Genomic DNA, 21322 nt, shown 5'->3' with positions numbered 1-21322 from the left:
TACAGAGTGTTTTCTGAAAGTCTCCTGCACTGGCGCCAGATTCATCGGCGGAAAACCCGGAAAAGTCTGGTACGTGTGAATTCTGGTGAATCTAGTTTGGGATAGTGTTTTTCTTTTTTATTCCCGATGTTGGACTGCTTACGTGTTTCTTAATTTTCACCTGAAAGGATCGGTCACATTTTTCTCCCCTCCTTTTATTCCTCAACTTAGGAGTGAGAAAACTTGCACACGTCCTGCGGGTGGTGGAATCCCCTTTCTGCCAAGTTCGAGATCAAATAACTCACCGGTAAAAAGTTGCGCAATGCATTCTTCGCGAGGTATACGCGTCGAAGAGCTTTTATCAGCAAAGTAGCATGAAAGTATTGGAAATGATTTGTCGAACATTTTCTTCGCAGAATATCGATTGAAAATCTCTGTTGCTGTTCATTGGTTTAACTTCGCATGAAGAGATGTTCGACTATCCTCAGTTGCCGTCGGTTCCGCAAAGCCGGATGGATCACCGAAGAAGGAATAATGCGGCACCGAATCCGCCAGGTACAACCGATTTGTCCTACGTCGTGAATCTCAGAGACTCCTCGGCCGTCCCTCCGGAACCTAAATCGCAAATGTTCTACCATCGAAACTTCAGTAACCGCGATAATCAGATAGTACAACAGCCAAACCTCGTGCACGAGGACACTTCGCGGTGGAAGGCGCAGATAGGGGACTCAGACGAAGAGTTTCGATTACCTGGAGCGTACACCCACACACAGGGACGTATAGGAAAGTAATAGCGATGGCTGAGCTGCTCTACAAGGAAAACTGCAGGCGCGAATGTGGCAACCATCGACCGAAAGCAGTATCCGGATAGTCTAGGAGCCCGTCGAAGGCAAAGCCACTGCGTCTTGGTGTCTCCTAAGCCAACCGCCGTCGGCACCGAGCCATCGGCTCGTCACCGCGATCTCCGGAAATACCAGGAACCTATCAAGACTTTTACGTCGACCAACTAGCGTTCGCTGTTGCGGGTCGATAACCCTGTGGCGGAGGTATTCAGCCACTCGGCAGACTCTGGTGATATTTCTCCTCCTGTTGATATTGCCGCACACCGGGGACGTGTGAATCCCTCTATTCCCCCACCCTCCCCCTCCTCCCACTCAACCCTATTTTCTCGATCGCTATTCTGCTCTTGTTCGCTCTCTCGCTCTCTCGCCATCGCAGTCTCGCCCCTTGCCCGAACTGCTGAAAACATACTCACCCTTATACGAACTACCGGGCTCGTACGTCGGAATGGGAACACCAGAACGATTTTCGCTTCCAAATTGATTCGTTCGCAGTGAAACTCGAGATGGATCGGGAGTCGTTGACCCAATGTCATTGGGAAAAGTTCATTAATTATATAGGCGCTTGAGTGATGCGACCTTAGTTCGACCAATTATACCTCGGGGTATACGAATTTCCCAAATCCTCGAGTCCGCGGCCGACGAATTTTATTTCCCTTATTTCCATGTGTATATATATATATACATTATACACACACACCCACGCCGGATTGTAACAATCCGAATCCTTCGCGAGTGGATTTTGCTCAACGTGCAAAAGCTCTCGCCAGGAAGATAGACACGAACGTCTGGAATGCGGTGAAACGGGATTATAGTTATATGGTTATGGTGTGACAGGATGGTCAAGGGACGAAATAAGTTTTCAAACAAGCAAGGCGATTTCTGACATTCGTTAGAAAATGAATTTATTTCGTTTTACCACATAGTATATATACGTCATAGTACAATGTCCTGGTAATGGACACGCACGACGTTGATCGTTACTGTAGGAAACAACTCTGAAGTACTAAAAAAAAAACATAATAATAATAAATTTAAAAAAAAAAACACAAACAAAAACAATTACACAAAGTCACAATAATCATATGTAAGTACTAATAGAGTTACCGTTAATTTGATACGTCGTACAAATGTAATTATAAAACTGCTTTGCGCGTATGGTGAAAAAATAAACGCGCGAGTGTGTTTTTGTGATGTAAATAATAAATAAGCACGAGTACTCGTGGTGCGACGCAATGTGGAGGCTCGGTCGCCGGGTCGGCTCTGTGCGTGACGGCTGTTGAGATGATTAAAATAGTTTAATCTGGTGGAGTTTTACGTAAAGTGGCTCCCCCGGAGTCGGAGGAGCAAGGTTGACGGGTGATGCGGACTAAGGTTGGGGGGGGGCAAAAGGGCGGGAGGATAAAAAAAAATTCACGGTTGTCATGGTACAGAGCAGACTCGGGTATGTCCCAGCCTCCGCCGACTTGGACCAGCTAGGCGCGCACCTCAGGCTCGAGGACAAGCACCGACGTCTATGTTCAGGCATTTGGCAGTTACCTCTTACGCGTTATATCATAGGCGTAGGGAGAGAGGCACTGCTCGGAAACATACTCATTATGAAAAGACTCAGTGGTATTCATGCAAACCTGTCGCCGCGGAGTCCAATTTGAGGAAAAGCGGTCGTCCTCGAGCCTAATATTATACCTTTCGTCTTTCTTCGTCGTCTTTTCTGCTTTTTTTATTCCTTTCATTTTTCTCTTTCTTTTTTTTTCACTTCTTCTTTACTCTTCCGCGTTTTACCGTCACTTCTCTTCTTCTCTTCTCACTACCGTACACTCTTATACTGTTCATCTCGACTCCAACTCTCACGCTCAACATCTGCGACGAGACGAACTCTAACCTTGCACAGGTGACTGCGCTCGGATTTTCATACATCATAATGTGTTTTTATCGTGATATGAATATTAATAATTATAAAGAAAAGTTGTAATATTTTTAATAATAACATTAATAATGGTATACTGATAAAAATGATGTGATAGCGTATGTATATAATAATATGTAGTACTCAGTAACATTAATCATAGTAGTAGTAGTAGTAGTAGTAGCAGCAGTAATAGTAGTTATTACGATATAAATCAATATTCTTAGACAGTTTCCATTGAGTTGCATCGAACGCGCGTCAATGTAGCTATAATAATGCAGTTCGATCAAGTCGATGAAAAGTGTTTCGCGGCGCTTCTTTAGCCCCGCTCAGGCAACAGAAGACACGTGTATATTTAATGTATACTAGTATTGCAGTAGGCAGTATACGTGTGTGTCATGTACAAAATACTCAAATACGAAACAGGGGGTACGCAGTGCGCACTGTGCATACACGTACATTTTCAGCGTACAAACCCATTACGCGTGTTCAGCAGATACTGGCCCGCCAAACTCGTATAATTGGCACTACGCTCTCACCATAAGCATAAAACCGAGGGGGAAACGTGACACGCGATGGCCCCTCAGTTTCGATGAAATTTATAAACCTTATCTTCATCTTCGTCAATATTAAAATTCAATGAAACGAAACCGATCGCATTTTCGTCGAGACACCCGGACACTGTACCCCAACGATCCAACGAAGACGCATCGAAGGAGGTGCTGGGAGCAAAATCACTCCCCACACTTGATACGTGATCTCGTAATGATCGTAACTACGTACGCACGTACGCGGCGCGAAGACACGCGTACACCGCGGCGGAGGTACAGAAAAGGCCCCGGTTGTTGTTGGAGAAGTAACGGCAAGTATGCACGGTGGCAGTTACCCACGTTGGAGCGAGTTCAGATTTATATGCTTGGCGCGGGCGCGACGCCGTGACGTTGCTAAGGTCAACTCGAAGGAGGATGGGGTCACACGGCGAAGCTCAAAGTGGCACAGAGACGGTTCGGCGGATGGAGATATCCTTGATACGATCCAACTGGCCCAGTGGGCTGGGCCCTCTTGACCTCGCCCGGATACCCAACCCCCCCTCGCGTGCTCGGCTCAGGCACAGGAGATGCCGCCACAAGAGGCAATTAACCTTCCGCGCTGCCCGGCTCCCCTTTGCGCGCATGCACCCTCCGGTGTAACCCCTAGCTGCTGTATACGTACTTCGCCACTCCCTTGATATCCCACTCTCCGGCACATCTGCATAATCACGCTTGATTCCCTATGCTAATTAGAATCTGCGGTTCGTTGCAAATACACCAATATACCCCCATCATCTCTGACGCGATCCAGCTTCTGTGATGCGAACGTACATCGCGTTAGTCCGCCCCGTTGTGCGTCTCGACTCGTACGCAGTGGGACGATTAAGCTAATGATAAATTGACGTTACCGAGTCGTTCCGCGCTTCGTCTTTGCGCTCAAAGTTTTGTTCGTTTTGTAGGTCTTTTCACTGCTGCAAAAGGTATTCAAAGGCATTCAAAGGCAGTCAAAGGCAGTCAATACAATATTCAATCTGGTACTGTATGTAAGCTTACATTCCAAGTGTGGCTCGGAACTTGGCAGTTTTTTTTTTCTGTCAATGGCGTAGGACGATTCCCATCACTAAATTGAGTTGTCGATCCTCCATCATCTTCGTATAAATTCACCATTGACGGCAAAAGTGATTCTAATAACGAATCGTTGGTAAATAGAAGCGTTCACCGAATAAACACCGTTCTACTTTTCCATTTCTGACGAATGGGATCAGCATTGAACTGTAGGGTATACAAAAGAAAGAAAAAACGGAAAATTTACGCAGTGCCAGGCCGCGCACCCAAATAGTACCGCAGTTACGGTTCGTTACATAAGAATGCCGCGATACGGCAGCATTGAAAAGACCTTAAAAATCGTTGACGTAGGTGGGCAACGACGCGTTATCCAGTATTCTCTGCAACTCGCTCCAAAGTGGTACCTATTACACGGCGAAAAGCGATCTCGTTTCACGATATTATATCAGGCCCATTGTCCATTCACGAGTAAATTACTCGGGAACGAAGAGTGAACGCGAATTACTTATTATTGTTCTTTCGTTCGAACGGGACAATCTGCCTCGTCCCGTTCGGACAAAATCATCTATCCTGACGCTAATAATCTTTCGACGCATTATCGACTCCCTATAGTTACCGTTGCAAGTCTCGATATTCGCGCAACCAATGACATTCGGCGTATCCTGTGGAAGGCAGCTACTGCACGATAAGTAGGCGGTAAATCAATGGCGCATTTGAGTTCCATGCTCACCCCGTTAGAACCGGCGTGAATAACCAGCGTCGTAGAGCTTGCAAAGGCTGTCCGCACGTCCAGGAATGCCCGCGTGCATACCCGGCACCGAGACCGACACCGAGAGCGCTTCCTGGTGTTTCAGAATCTGTCGACGTCGCTGCCATGTGAAGGTCCACGCCGCGATGATGGCTATTTGAGCGACGAGGAATACCGTTCCGGCGACTATCGCTTCGCCTAGGTTGATGCAGATGCCGTTCACGGCCTCCGACTCGACGAAGATCGTGTCCTTCGTCGCCGTCGCGTTACCGGTCTTGCCGTCCCGCTCGAACCCGAACTTATCGGTTATCTGGATCGACTGCACCACCAGGAGGTCGTCTCGCGACTGGGATGCCGCACGTCGGCGCCGACGACCGAATGAGATCACGGAACGCAGATCACCCGTCGATTCTTCCTGGTCGCACTGCACTGGCTCACAGCTCGGCATGCACGGGGTCACCAGGGCACGGAATTGTACCACTTCGGAACTCGGGAACTTGAAGGCGTCGAAGTGGGATAAAAGGATCTGAAACAAGATCGTTTCGATGTTGTTGGATGCGTGAAGATACAAAAGTACATGTTAACATAACCGGAAGGCTAACGAGCACGGGTTTGTTTGAGTGGCGGTAACTCATCCTGTCAGATTTCAGGACGATACATAAATTTCGACCGGTCCATCTCCCCTGAAATGTGATATTTACACGAACCCTCGAAAGTCAATCAATTCTGCAAATCACTCTGAAACCAATCTGCAGCGACACCCGTCACGTATTCATCGGTCGCTCCTACTTCTCGATAATCGTACCGGAAATTTGGCCTCTTCTTGTCAACTGCTGTGACGCAGCTCAGTTTCGAATGGGAATTAATTACGTGAGGGCATTTTGCGCGCAATCCGAACTCACCGGGGGGAGTTTAATAGGTTGGCGGGTGTAGCTTATATACATGTACAAGGTGTTTTCGAGTGAACAGCGGGGTACGTTGGCTTCCCTCCGTCCCTATTTCGCCGATGTCGATAATTTCAGGTTACATAAAGCACGTACATGTGTACTCCGTATTTTTTTTTTTTTTTTTTTGTTTACACAAATTATTTGAACCGTTAAAAAAATATCACGTAACAAACAGTAACGGTTTCGTATGCTGTATTAATAACCTCCGCCATATGTCATACAGATTGCCAAATCGGAATATAAAGAAACCGAAATACCAAGATATTTAATCGAAAACGATGTTGTACATGGCGTGACTACTTTTTGCGAATATGAAGTCCAACCTAATTAGATGAGCAAATAACGGAGATTTCGAATAATTTTAACCGTCGACTTGCGGTACTTTTTACACCTAGAAGCGATGTTTGCCGCAAATATGAACCGCTTCGAAATGCAGCCGAGTGACAAAAGAAGTCTGTAAGCATCGTGAACAGGTTTTTAATCATAATTATTTTTGAAGACAGTTTTTATTTTTAATTTTTTTTTTTATTTTTTTTTTTTAGTTTTGCGAATATCAGATTTCTTGTAGTTCTAATCCGGGCGTGGATCGGGGAACACGGTCAATTTGCAAATGAGAACGAACAACTTGCAGGATCTTGTAAATTGCTACAACCTTCGCCGTAAACGATATTACTCACTTACGAAACTCGTTTTTCACAGTACTTTTCTCTCTCTCTCTCTCTCTCTCTCTCTCTCTATCTCTCTCTCTTACTCTCAGAGTTACCACAATACCTAGGTGGATTTGTAGACACGTCCGTTTTCATTATACGCCCCTAACTTTTGAACCTTTTAGCCGATTCTGTCCACTTCTAAACTCAGCCGAAATCCACGCAAGGCTGAGAAATGTTCCCAATTTAATTCAAACCGGTTGTAAAATGGGAGCTCTACGGCAAACGTGACACACATACCAGGCGAAACTTTTATCGAATTCCTACTGGTGTAGTAATATTGCAAGGCAAAGTATATTGCAAGCTTTGCTCAAAAAATAAGAACGCGAGAAGTCCATGTTAAAATTATTTTTCATGATTTAATCACGAGTTAATTGCCATTCGATCAGGCAGATGAAAGTAGAACCGAAAAACTTGACTGGAAAGAATCGTGAAAAAACGTGCATCGTATATGTGGTTTCAGAGGTTCAACTAACCATGGAAATACTCTCGCACACGGTAAAAACAACCGCGTTTTAAATTTGCAAAATGTCCGACGAGCTATCAACGAAATTCCGTCTGTGTTGCGTGTAACTCATATTACTTTCTAATAAAGCAATATTGTGGCGTTCTTTGTGGTAAATGACGTGGAACGGCGCTGCTAACGAGACGCTACACCCTGGCCGCTTCTGGTCGACTTTCATTGGCTGTTCCGCGGACGGCAGAGATTATGTATACCATTTCTTTTCACCTTTTTCATTTCATTCTCATTTGCCTTCACTTATTTCGTTCTATTGCTTTCGCTCACGGCGTTCGCGTACGCTTGCGGCGAACCGAGCCACATTATCTTGCAAAATGACCAGATCTACAACACCATCTATTAAACCAGTCCCATTGCAATCCGTAGCGTAGGTACTTCTACCATTTATTAGGCTTCTTCAACGAATGCTATCTAAATCTTTCTGGAACGTAAAATCCCCCCACTCCATTTCCTGAATGTTATATTCTCTGCGTTCGTAAGAGCTGCACTCACTCGTGTTCATCGTAATTAAATCTAGATGAAGTTGAGAGTAAATGTCTGGAAAAAAAAACTCCAAAACCTGCTTTCTATACGTTCAGATGGCGAGAAATTTTTCCCGCATAACTTGCCAACGTAATTTACCTTCCACGCAATCTCTCCAGACTCGTAAATTTGTTAGAACAATACGTAACCGCACGGTAATTTCGGTTTTTCTCTTCAACCAGCGCATTCCATCCACGTACCTACACTACGATGCTTTACATCTCCCGGTGCTTCTATTCTAGCTAGACCAATTTGCAACTAAAATTTTTTTTCGGTCTGCTGGAACTCGAAGAACGGTGAAACCGTTGAATCGGAATTAGCATTTTCTGAACATTTGATGCACCTTATAATATACGCGAACGATTTTTCTCCATAAAGTTACATTTTGTAGTTTCCAAGGTTTCTCATCTTTCCCGCAGACCTTGAACTGAGTCCTAAATATGAGACCTGAGGGTTCCGATGAAAAACAGTAATTCTCACAAGCGAATAATATCTTTGCTGCGCTTACCTTGCCAGTGGTGGGTAACTTATAGAGTGGACCCATAATCAGGTGATCGGTAGGACATCCGCGTGCGTCGATAAGTTCGATCTCGCTGGAGTCGACGCCATCCATCGCCACCAATTCGCGGACGAAGATCTCGTACGGGCTGTTGGGATTCAGTATCTGGAACTTGAGGGCCAGGGGGTCTCCAACCTCGGCAGAGCGCACGACGTCGTTTCCACTGCGATCGGTAATCTTCATCGCCACATTAGGCGAGTCGACGATCACCTCTTCCGATAGGGCGGGAGTGATCTCCCCGTGAACGCCGAGGTCAACCTCATTGGACACCGTCTTGTTGGTCAGGTCGTAGAGACAGGTTATGGCTAGACCAAGATCGGAACTCGTCACTATAGTGTCGTGGTGCTGGATGACAATGTCGTTCATGTATCTGCCGAGACCCTGTTGACGGATGTTGCATTCAAGGTCGTCGTAGGCCATGCGCAGCTCGAACTCGAGATCGGACTTCACATCTTCGACGCAAGAATTCGGGGAGCCTTTGGCGTAGATTTTACCGTTGAAAAGCTTGCTAGTCTGGATGTGGGCGACCATTTGACCGGCCTGGCAGTCTATCGTTACGTTGTAACAGGAGCTCAGTTCGTAGCTTGATCCTTCGGGTACGTCTAGATAAGGTTCCTATGCAACAAAACAAGCGTATTCGAAGACTGCAGTCGCAACTACAAAAGTTACAAGATCGCTTAGAAGAATTTCATAAATTTGGCCGTAATATGAATATCAAGTCAAATCAAATCACAATCTGCAATCCCATACCTACAAAGTTCATGAAATCCTTTCACTGGATTCCGTGAAGGGACAGATTCGTAGTAGGAATTTCTCTCCTTTCCAGAATTACGTTCTACCTTGACGTTTTCAAATGGCGTCTTTTGATCATAACATAGCGAGACCCCGACCCGCGGATTGATACTACATCCAGTATACTGTACGAGAGTGTATACCAAGGTGGGATAGCATAACGAATGAGATGCCGTCAAGTGTTAATCTAAGTCTTACCTGAATGTCAGTGAGGGTCGCGCGAGAGTGATGACTGAGGCGGCAAACCATGTCACCGGTGTCGCCGTAATCGTAGGTGTGACAACGGAAAGGCGAATTGAGGCAAAGTTCGCGACACTCGTCGGCCGATCCAACATCCTGGTAAACTGAATCTACCGTTTTCAGAATTCGACCGGTCAACTTCTTGAATTCGCAGAGCTTCATTGGCTCTTCGACGCAATGGTTCTCCAAATAGTCGAAGCCGTTTGCTGTTTGGAAGGCGCCGGAACCAGCAACAGTCAACCGATCCATATCGGATAGCTCACAAGTCTTGGTGGAGTTCTCGTAGTTGGCGGACCTGCAACAATGAACCAAATTTCGAAATTATACGTCAGTTCTCGTTAATACGAGTCACTTGATTGTCTGTTGTTCTTTTTTTTCTTTTTCTTCACATACTGTCACGTCCTTAGAATTTTTTCAATTGATTAGCAAACGAAGTATGAAAAAGGAGCAACGGTAACGAACTACGATCATTGTAGACGCTGTTCATTCGGCGATTTCGTAAGTCAAGCATAGATTTTCATTAGCGTATCGTGATGTTGAAATCTATAGAACTGTTCGTGTCGAGTTAGCTCTGTTGTTTATAGACACAAAAAACGTGGTTAGGTTAGGTATCTGTGTGTTATGTTAGAAGGCAATTAACCTAATGCTTTGTAAACGCAATCATCTCTGCGAACGTTAGTTACAGTCTGGTTGAAGCCTGCGTTACAGGTTCTTTGGTTAGTTCCTTCCATTGTCCATCTCGTTCAAAGCGTGAGTTTCGACTCCACCCTTTCCATTGAAAGTGGTGGTTTACTTCACGCGGTTTCAAGGCGGCCCGCGACCGCATAACAGGAGAGCGAAAAATATATACATATATATGCTCAGTCATCCATAGACCTCACCATCTTACGCGTGATTAATCATGTTTCTAATTTTATGCGGTGCGAGTTCTTATGCTCCTTTCCCCACTACGCCGCCCTCTTCCCATCCCCGTAAAAGTTCTGGTCGTTGCTAAGCCCAATTCTGATCGTCTTTGGAGAATAATTGAATTTGTTACCGCATAACGTGAGGTACTGACTGTACCGCTAATCCTATTCAAACCGTGACTCTTTTTCCCTGTGTTCTTATGTAACCCGATTCCAACAACAAAAATTAATAAATTGTCTGAGTGATAATTCTAAAGCATACTCTAAACCGCCTATCACGCACATAACTTTTTACGACGGTTAAATAGAGGGAGAAATGCAAGGTTTCCGCTTTGCATATGCCAGAGGCAGGTATCATTTTCAGCGCTGCGTAAAACGAAGTGAAAAAAAAAATAAACTGCGGCAAAGTATTTCAAGTAATACCATTTCGTTTTTAGTAGCCTGCATTGTGTTACGATTGTAGGGCACGGATTTATACTGCATCTGTAGTTGATGTTGACCGTTATTTCACCCTTTAAACAATCTCGCAATAATAATTTCTCTCCTCCATGTAAGTGCACGAACTTGTATCCGTATCGTTGTTAACGAAGAAAATCTTTCCGCCTATATCTCGAGCTTCTTCGTCGTTGAGCGATGGAAATTTATTCTATCAAGCTTTATCGATTTTGGATTATATTCCTTGTATTACTTTTAATACCTGAATAATATTCATGGGCGTTCTTCGCTATGATTTCAATATTAAGATATTCTTGTCGGTGAAATTTAAGAATCACACGACTTCCGTTAATGTTGTCTTAAATTTCAAGTCCCTCCACCGAAATACATACACACAGGCACGTTCGCTCGTCAACTTTTACTTCCACACCCATTATCGAAATTCCGTCTGATCCGGCGCTTTAAAGAGGAATTTTCAAAGCCACGCTCCGCTCGCGCGAACTTAATGAAATCTCCAAAGTGGTGTACCCAACCACTACACTTGCCTCCAAGTGTCTATAGGCTCGTTATCCGGCCTTTCCGACAACACGCCAAAATGAAGTAGAGCCTGCAACTGGCACGACTCGATTTTTCCCTGAATCACGTCAGAGTTACTTGAACCTTGTAAACGGCCCTAATTTTCATTTGTAAGGACTTGTGAAAATCACCGAAATGAATACCTTCATACAGTTTCACCTGACTCAGCTGGAATTTCTTTCCATCTTAATCACACTCTGGCTGATTGTAATTTCCTTTCAATTACACGCTATTACGAGTCTGATTATTGAAATTCTCATACACGTGTGCCTGCGATGTTTGCTCCCAGCGCGTGTCACTTGAAACCTTTCAATAAGAGTGACACATTGGAGCGGTGAATCCGTCTCCATCATCCGTTACCCAGAGTCAATGAAGCGTTGGATTTGGCACTAGAGCCGTTTCGAATTAGCCACCTTATCGGTTACTGGACCAAAGATGATGGACGACTACGGTTCCCCGGCACTTTTCCTTCGTATAAGTTTCCTCTGTTTCTGGCGATGAGTCTGTATTCGTTTATTTCGTCGTGGCCTCTAGCGGTATAGCCAAAGTCCTAGTTTCCTCCGAAATTCAAGATTCTTGTCTTACTTTTCAGTCAGATAATCGGATCGTTGACAATTCTACGTTCAAGTACTTCTCGGCTCTTAATGCATTTTGATTCCCTTCTCTAATAGGACGAAAGATACTCACCCGTGGCAAACTTGGAATAATCCCGAAGGAAATTTTAACCTTCCTGGGCAGATGTTGAACGTAAAGTTAACTTTGTCCGGGCAATACCACCTCCAGACGGTCTGCTTTTCTTTTTATCTACCTCTCTGTCCACCTTTCTTTCTCTCTCTCTCTCTCTCTCTCTCTCTCTCTCTCTCTCTCTCTCTCTCTCTCTCTCTCTCTCTCTCTCTCTCTCTCTCTCTCTCTCGCTCTCTCGTATTTCTCAAGCTATTTCCAACAAACGACGAGACAAAAAAGTGCCCGCGGATCAGCGAGGCAGTGGGAAAGAATTACAAGTGGCACCGCAGCACGATCGCGTCTCGAATGAATCTCAATTATTTCACTGCTCCCAGAGTACGTTTATACCTATACGCTACTCTGACGTGTCTGATCTACTGCTACATGCAAGAACTAAGACGCCATTCTCCGTAGCTCAGTGTAAACTTCCGTCTGCGTCTACACGGGCTGTTCAGATATCGTTTCAACGCGACTCGGAATTGACCGAAAATATTTTACTACATTAATATCAGACAGAAAGCTTAAAAACTCTGTAATGGTGCAAATTCTTGACCACCCTTTTTTATAGAGCAGCAAGTAAAATGCTGATGAATACGCTAATGTAGTTTTCAATTTCGCAGACCTGTGTATCATTGCGGTACTCCACGGCACGAGTGTAATTATCCCCTTGGCAAATAAGTAGGAGTTGGATCTATACAAAAAAATGGAGCTTACAGTACACAAGACTCCGAAGGTAAACACGAGGTGTATAATTCGTAAGTAATCGCCAGAGGAGAAAATGCGATGGTCATTGGCCTAGCTAGACGGATTACTGATCACCGTGCTGATACGTTTTTATTGAATTTTTTTTATTTCACTCAAGTTATCTTTACCGTTTCAATTGTCTCATCAATGTCTATTATTATGGCTTTGAAATTTCACCGGTTTTTGATTAGTCCTTCAAGTCTCGGATAATTAACAATCTTATAATTACGCCCATCTGGCGCCTTTCATTCATTTTAACGTATTTTATTTGAAGTCGGAGACCGCGTATCTGGAAATTACGAGTGCAAATTATACGGTCGAGATCGATGATCTGACTAATTTGAATAACAAGAAATAATAATTAAACAAATGTGACGAAGGAAGCTACGATCGCGAAATAAATCGTCCCCCTTGTACTCTACCATACTCGTTCTCCGTCTGCCGCTGGGGCACTGTGAAGCACTCCAAAAACATGTTTGCAGTAGGATATAATGTAAGAAACGTAGCGTACATTACGGAACCTGTTATAAACTCGGGTAATGAGCCTCAATTAGCGGACCGTAACAGCGTGCCATTACAGTAAATATCGCCTCCGTAGCAAAAAATGTTTGATAGTTATAAATATCTGCGGCAGAAATTGGCGCGATTTGAGAATAAGAAAAAGTACAGAAAGAAAGGGGATACAGATATGTTTAAGGAGAATATTCCTCTCAGAGTGACCTTAATTAACTATTAACTTGGCTACCGAAAACTATGGAAGTTTGGAAGAAAAGCTGTTATCTCGAGTTACGAAGTCAATTAAAGTTTGAAATTAATATTTTCTGAGCTTATTCGGCGTTGACTAAAACAACTCCTCCCTCTGGATTTAAACGTTAGTCAAATCTCTCCGCTTCAATCTTATTCGGTACAGCTCAACTCACGGCCTAACCTAATCTTGATGCTTGAACTGGCCAGACTCGGTTTATTGTTAGACGAAATTAAAAGCGACGGAGATATACGTATCTTATTGCACGAATGAGATGTCACGGAGATCAACTTACTTGTAGAAAAAAATATAATTCCACAGAATTGTGGTTATGGGAATTGTGGACTGTGCCAGCCTTCTGCAATAGACTAATTTCAACTTTCTAGTTTAAAATATTAGCAATGAGACAGCTTGTCTTTCCATCAAATGAAATTGAAATCGTTTAGTTTGTACACGAGCTTGTATATTCTATCTTTGATCACGAGCATTACGGCAGTCTCGACCAGTTCCTTATCGATCTTACAGTCAACATAAAACCAAATCCTCAAGCCCCATAAACATCAGGCTCGTGAACTTGGAAAAAATTTGTGGAACAGGGTGTGTAAGATCGCATTACATGAAATTGGTTGTAAGGAAGACTGGAAAAGTTGATATTGTGCCTCTATTCGGTACAAAAAATCCTGTTGACGCTTCCAGAAGCGATCAAGAACGAAGATCTTTAAAAACCCGACTCGTCCACACTAAAAATGTGTTCAATTTCGAGTGTCCGAGAGTTTATCTTTTGACTGTATACGAACGTAATTGAGCATATAAAACTCAATGCAAAGGAACTCGGTCTAGTGCGGTTTCGTGTTCGCATTCTAGCTTTAGCGTTTCTTGGAAAACATTATTTTAGTCAAATAGTAAAATAGAAGTAAACCCGTGACTAGGAAAAATGCAACAAAGAATCAACAGTAACGGTCCAACATAAGCCCCAGGGGTAAATCCGCCTGCTATTTCTCTAGCAATTTCGCATCGCTTCCTTTTCGTTCAGACCTTCACCTCTTAGCGTGCATCGTCTCTAACCCGTGGATTCCATATTTTATCCGCACGGCTGGTACTCGCATTACACATCGTGAGAGCCGGCGACTCTTCCCTGCAGTTTTCATGGTTTTGGTACAGTGCCCCTTTCCTCTCAGCGTCATAATTTATGTATTATATACTCGCATGTACCCGGTACCCATACACAGATACGTATGCTCTATCCAATCCCGTGATGAATTGCGCGCTCAGCTGCAGCTCCGACTGGGCGAGACGCCCGCCGAGTTCAAGTCTAAGCCGCAGACACTTTCCAGTCTACCATCCGCAGCCAGCAGGACTCGTAGGAGCCAGTCGACAGCCGCCAGAGCCAGAAGCCGCCCTCCATACCCTCGATAAATGGCTACAATTACGTACATCTGCCGATATATAACCGCGCGTGTCGACGTACAGCAACTGTGGTGGAAGAGAGCGGTCTCTCAACTTCCAATGTCCAGCACTACGTCACTCAGTGGTCTGCGGCGCTATTCACAGTTTTGGTAATTGTCCCGAGAGACACGAGCCAGAGAGATGTGGTGGTAAGCGACTTCTGGACGTTGCGACGAGCGAGGTGTGGAACCGTGAAGAAAGTACTCGGGATCCGGAGACTAAACGCTCCTATCAATTCCACGTGTATCGTTCTTCTTCGTCGCCGCATCTATTTCACTTAAAGATGGCTCTTTACCAAGCCTGGTTCAACCTTTAGCATGCAATTTTCCCGAAGAGACGAAAATCGGTTTCCATTCACGAAGGATGGAACAATGGGTCTCACTTGCGCGAAAACAAAAGATAATTCGACGATGCCGCCATGCCGCCTCGAGTACGTCACAGCGCTTCATGAGTCCTTAAAGTTTGACGAGGAGCACTTTTCTCCATCAATCTCCGGGGCTGATACTGTGCTCGAGAATTCGTATAATCTTTGAACACTCCATGGTCCGGGAAACGCCTCGCTGTTTCCGCTCCCGGGATCGTATATCCTTATTTCGTTCATCTCGTCTGACTGCTCACGGTTCGCCGATTGAACGTCATGGCTGAGTTAGTTAGAGGGGAGAGGACAAAAAAGGGAGAAAGTACCGCGAAGGGTGGACCCTATTCCAGGCAGGGAGGTCTCCTGCTCCGATTGAAGCTCATGCCGTCCGCTTTTATCATACCAACGGACGCTGTAACGATCGGGGCATTTAGCGTTCTATAACTGTCTCGCGAATTGGACCATGTGGGTAGCTCGAATGGGCTAGATCAGCACTCGTGATTAGACTGATCGAATCCCATTTTGCAGGGAAATAACGCGAAAACATTTTCACTTCTACGGCGTTGCAGTCAATCACTTACGTACCGGCATTCATGCAACTGCCCCACATACGTACACCGATAGCCAAGTACGATGATCATTTAATCTCGCGTGCCTACTAATTTAATTAGTGCATAGCATCAGGCTAATTAATTATATCTGTCGCGAATGGCTATAGTCGATACGGCCGGTGATTGCGAAGTAATTGACTATCGATCAATTTGCATAAATGCGAAGGATAAATAAACCGATCAAACCGGACCGAGAAAGATACAAAGAAAACGTGAAAACAAAGCAACAAATCGGCTATAAAAATTTGAACGTAGAAACAGCTATCCTTCCAAGGGTGGACTGCGCTCAAGAAAATTGTCATTTTTTTAGGATAGGTGTATATATATTTTTTTTTTTTTTATCACTAATTTAGGATATTCTCGAATTTCCTTACAAACTTATCATTTTTTTTTTTTTTTTTACAGTAATTTAGAGATATCTGATACAACTGTCAAACATAAGCACCAATATCTACCAACGCCTTGCTTTATTATTTATAATTTCAATTTATTTATCATCCAGCCAGTTGTGAAATGGTGTTTTAAAAATCAACATTATTACAACTTTATCAGCATGTTCCTGTATATTTTTGTGTTACTGTATTATTGTATTAATTATTTATTTATGTTTCTTTGTTTGGGTAATACATTTAGAGATGTTTTGTGTTGTACGTGCAGTAAAGCTTAACATAGATCTTTATTTGCATGCTTATCGTGTTTTTGTGTTCCTCATTATTCTCATTGCTTTTCACTTTGTGATTCATTTTTTAGCACTTTCTTCGGGCTAGTCTTATCTCTAGATTTCCCTGTGTAAGCAACATTATTTGAGGATATTTTAATCATTTCAAAGCTTCGGATAAACAATACAGTACGAGTCTGACTGCAAACGCTTTTAGTTTGATTACACCGCCCAACTATGAAAGACGAAGTTTTAACGGACAACATTTGGTGATACCAGACAACGGCTGTGATAAAATTGCGCGATAACAAAAAAATTCGTTCGAGCGAGGTACCAGTCCCTCAAAAATCCCCCCATTTTATGCCCTTCCAAGAGCTAATATGCCGCGGCGAGCCATTATGTGCTCGGAATTCGAAAACTCCCTGCGCTCCCGTCCCACTGCCGTCTTTGCACAGAAAAAAAAAGAGGAAAGGAAAAACGTCCCTGAATCTCCAACGCGTCGAGATCAAGCGAGACTTTCCTGCGATGCGAAGCCGACTAGAAATGGAACTGCCTCTCGGTAGGAGTCGCTGCTCTCAGTTTGTCACGATAACCCGTAATAACCTGCTGAATAACCCGGAATATGACCCACAATATAAGCTAAGAGTCAACCGGTGGCGGTACGCTTCCTAATATGCGGCCTACCCACGCGCATCGTTGTAATACGGATACGTATTTACGTCCGAATGCGTGCGAGTAATGGTACCTACGTATCTACGAATATTGTACCACCGCCTGACACAGGTAGCTCGGAGAGTCCGGAGAACTGGGCACATTGCGGTAACGACTCGCCTCGTCCAACTCTCTTTGAAAGAACCAAATCAAATCGCCCATGCTCGGGCTTAACATGCGTTCCTTGTACTTTGAGCGAGCTCTGCAGGGACTCCTTTGGTCCTTGCGAAGGAATTATGTAAATGGAATCGGAGAAAACGGTACGGCTATCACGCACGGTAGCGCGGTACCCGTACCCGATCATGCGAACGCGTGGCGGTCTCGGGAGCACGGGATCTACACGTGTGGGTAGCCTACGCGCACCCAGAAATGCACTGTAGCAGGGTGAGCAGCCAAAGAGGGGAAAACGACGTCGCTTATCTCCTGCTTTACCTGCGATTCCCTCCTTCAGATTTACTCAGGAATCTCCAAGAACCCTGAGGTAAATACGAAATGGCAATTCAACTGACGCACGCAGGAACAAAAAGGTCCTGGCTAATCGGTGATCATGCCGACGACGGAGTTTCAAGATCATCGTCCGTGTTCTCGTGTTCCTCGGCTCGTCTAGGGAGACGGTTTCAATCGATATGACCATTACGGTGAAAAAGTAGCAGCGTGGGGGTGTTTCATACCGAAGTATACCGGTATAAATTCCGCGAACGCATGACGCTGACTCCTGAAGAAGCTTCATATCACCGCGCATCTTTATAGTTTCAGATTGAAGAGACAGGACATAGAGCGTCGTCCGGGTACATACTTGATGTCGCGTACGTCCTGTGTGCATTGAAATTTTCAACGTCCGAGAGGTTTCCCTTGTCCGAAAGCGACGAATAATACATTCTTGCAAACCAAACAACGCGCGACGTTCAATGTTGCAGGCGGAGTCGCTGCCACTCGAAGAACGCGAGATGAGTCCCTGCGATTACGTTCAGGCATAATCCGTCGCTATAAGGACGAACCGACCGTGCGGGGCCTCGGTACGGACAAAGTACGGCTAAGTACAGCTGCGTTACAGCAGACGAGAGGCACTGCAGGGTACGATCGGTGTACGTGGCCCGTTCGGAGTTAACCCGCCCGTTGCACGCCGACTAATGCTCGTTATCTGGACGTGCCGGCTATCTAATGGTCCTGGGTAATGGCTAACCAACGATATATTGTCCGTCCTCGGAAAGCGCTAACTTGGTCCCCAATCTCCGCATTATTCCCAACTTATTTGAGCCGGCGCGGCGATTCTCGCTGACCGGTGTCCGACTCCTTGCAGGACTCGCCGGTGACGCCGGGTTAGCTTTTCTTTGACGGCGGTGCTGCAGCGCGGAAACGCCGCGGACACAATACCTGGATATAAACATGCGGTAGCAAGGATCTGACGGGCTGCGGGAGGACCTGTCTCGCCGTCTGAGCACACGGTAATCTTCCTTCCTCGGTGTGTGGCTGCGGTTGGTGACATTCTGCGTAACGCAATGCCACGACACATCCGTTATCGCGGCGCATGTATACACGCGCTCGTAACTCACTCCATCGTCTTGTAAAGTTTCGCTACCGCCGTTAGTGCTCCTGCATATATATATATATATATGTATACATACGTACGGGGGGATCCTCCATTATAATAGGAGCGAATTTATCACCCGACCGGCACCACCCGGCCTTTACTCGGTGGTGCGGTCGCACCGTGTATCTATAATCCTCGAGACGACGATACCCACATCGCAATCTGGATACCACTCCCGGTGTCATTTATAGTTACGGCTAGTTACGCTCGCTCTGTCTACGGATCTAACGTACGCCATGCCCATATCCATCGCTTTAACGAACTTACCCGTAACTTATAGCTCCCGCGTTTCACTCTGTACACCATCGACAATCAAATACTTACGTATTTTTCAACGCGAGGCGTGTTTCCCGCCGAACAAGGAATGCTCAACTTCGTTTCGCCGCGCAAGGCCAATTTGCAAAATGGTAGGTACCTACCTATTAACGATAAGGTAGACCGAATGCGAGACAAAAGGTTCTCTTCGCCGGTCTCTTTTAAATCGAGAAAAACAAAGACCTATCAATTACCCATCTCTGAAATGATAAGTAATTTAGTGTACGTCCTGCGCCCGTCTACACATATCAAAGATAATAACTAATAATTGGATACGCCGGGGATATTATGTTGTATATCACTATATTCGCTGTATGGCCGCGACTGACAACTCTTTCTCACTCCGCCTGGGAGCACCGCGGCGTGCAGGATCTTCGATCGAGAAACAAACACAGACGCGAGAACGTCGAGAGATGAAAAGAGTGCGGGGACATAATTACCCGGTCACGCCATCGCGCGTCTCCACGAGTCCCTATATCACTATATTGACAGCAAAATATCGTACCGAATAAACTTTCCTCTAAAATTAACGCGCTGCTTAAGTGGCTACTCTGTATCTAATTACCGATTCGCGGTATAATTATATCCGCAGCTGAAAATACAACGTGTATTATATTAATAACGAGCATCCCAGTACTCTCCGGAGATTTTACGTCTGGTACAAATTTATCGATACACGTATGATACACAGGCGTTGCGTTCCTAAGTGCACCCCTCTTCCTTCTACTGGCAAAATTCCCAGAGGAGATCGCGCCGTTCAAGAGCCGTTTATATACGGCGAAGAATTCGAAACGCCATCTCGTCGGAACCACCTATACGTGTGCGCACGTATAATTTCCGGCGAACAGCGTACTGGTCAATTGTTAATGCAACCTTTTTACAAGTTCTAAAAAATTCAAGCAGCGTTAAGTCCGTTCATTACATTCTTTGAAGTCTGCTATACATGCTGTACACATCCACCCACACAGGTTGCAAAATTATTCGCGGCCGTAGGGGTGAAGCTCCGTTCCCCGGCGATTGGCCGACCTATTCATTTGTTATGTCTACCGCCGCAAAATCCTCCTGCGAATAACACGATCTGTTCAATTCTCTGAAGAGGTCTCGCGAATCGTCTAATGTCCGAATAGTCTGGAGGTGAAGAGAAAGAAAATGAAATAGGAAAAAAAAAAAAACCTTTGAATAAGAAAAATATATCGAATTAATTTAAACAGAATTGGAAGAGGAGGACGGACTATAACAAAGACCGATAAAAACACCGCTTGGATCGATCCATTAACCGATACCAATCTATTGTCTACGAGGTACTATTTCACGGTACTCCAGCCGATCATTCGCTGGCTTTTCTTGCACGTGAGAGCTTACTGTACAATACCGCCGCGTACCTAAAGCGTTCTCGCGGTTCGCAATATCTCGGACAAGAAGAATTTTGCCCTCGGTCTCTTGGCCCAGATGATATCATTGTAGCGACTCCCAGCTATCATTACCCACTTTTATTACGGTACTTATGTACAAGATTGGACCAGCCGTAGGTGCTTTCACGCAACTTCGAGCGTTCCGAAAGCTTGATCTCTCTCAAACGTTTGCTAACCTTCGCGCGTGTGATTGCGAGTGTACCGTGTATACGGTGAAACGAGTTTTGGTACAGTCCTGAATGTGATTTTTATTCTCATATGTTCGTATTTCCCCATCATTTAGTCTAAATAAAATTCAAAATCAGTAATTTTTTATATCTTTGTTTTTCTGACTCGAGTAGTGCGTCGATATTTCTATTCGAGATTCTTAGACTTACAGTGACGCAAACTGTTTTCCCCAAGTTCACAAATACCTTATTTTTCAATACAGTTTTCTCGTCACTTGAGACGTAACGAACATGAAGAGCAAAATGTTGAACAATATCTAAAGCTAATTTTTTACGTCAGCCGCACACACTGAGACAATAATCGTGAAAAATCCAAATACCAAAGTGTAATCGGCACAATCCGCAAGTCACAAACGGTAAAAATCCCCCGCCAAATCATCACAGGTCTACTTCGCTTGTAGAGATATTTCATGAAATTTTCGACATCTAGGAGTTCTTCCCGCGTTGTATAGGTCCAGGCTTAATGCTTTGACGCGCCGTTTCATACATCCCTCGACTGCAGACCGATGGT

At 44.8% G+C, this 21322-nt stretch overlaps 2 protein-coding genes across 12 annotated transcripts in view; one reads left to right on the top strand and one right to left on the bottom strand.

The window, feature by feature from the left end:
* The window catches only part of LOC124177330 (autophagy-related protein 16-1), a 237098-nt gene that overhangs the window by 114443 nt on the left and 101333 nt on the right, over positions 1-21322 (top strand). The gene's annotated exons all lie outside the window — the stretch shown is intronic.
* LOC124177329 overlaps positions 2524-21322 on the bottom strand; it is a 93376-nt gene continuing 74577 nt past the window's right edge. For all 3 annotated transcript variants that reach the window (XM_046559616.1, XM_046559618.1, XM_046559617.1), the window contains exons 4-6: positions 9313-9649; positions 8272-8937; positions 2524-5593 (exon numbers count right to left, since the gene is read on the bottom strand). In XM_046559616.1, the coding sequence (XP_046415572.1) occupies positions 5054-5593; positions 8272-8937; positions 9313-9649 (1543 nt within the window). In that variant the 3' untranslated portion in view covers positions 2524-5053. The remainder of the gene's footprint in view (positions 5594-8271; positions 8938-9312; positions 9650-21322) is intronic.

The sequence above is a fragment of the Neodiprion fabricii genome, chromosome 3 (assembly GCF_021155785.1).
Source record: "Neodiprion fabricii isolate iyNeoFabr1 chromosome 3, iyNeoFabr1.1, whole genome shotgun sequence".
In the NCBI taxonomy this organism is placed as follows: domain Eukaryota; kingdom Metazoa; phylum Arthropoda; class Insecta; order Hymenoptera; family Diprionidae; genus Neodiprion; species Neodiprion fabricii.
This window is presented reverse-complemented; position numbering and strand designations above follow the sequence as displayed.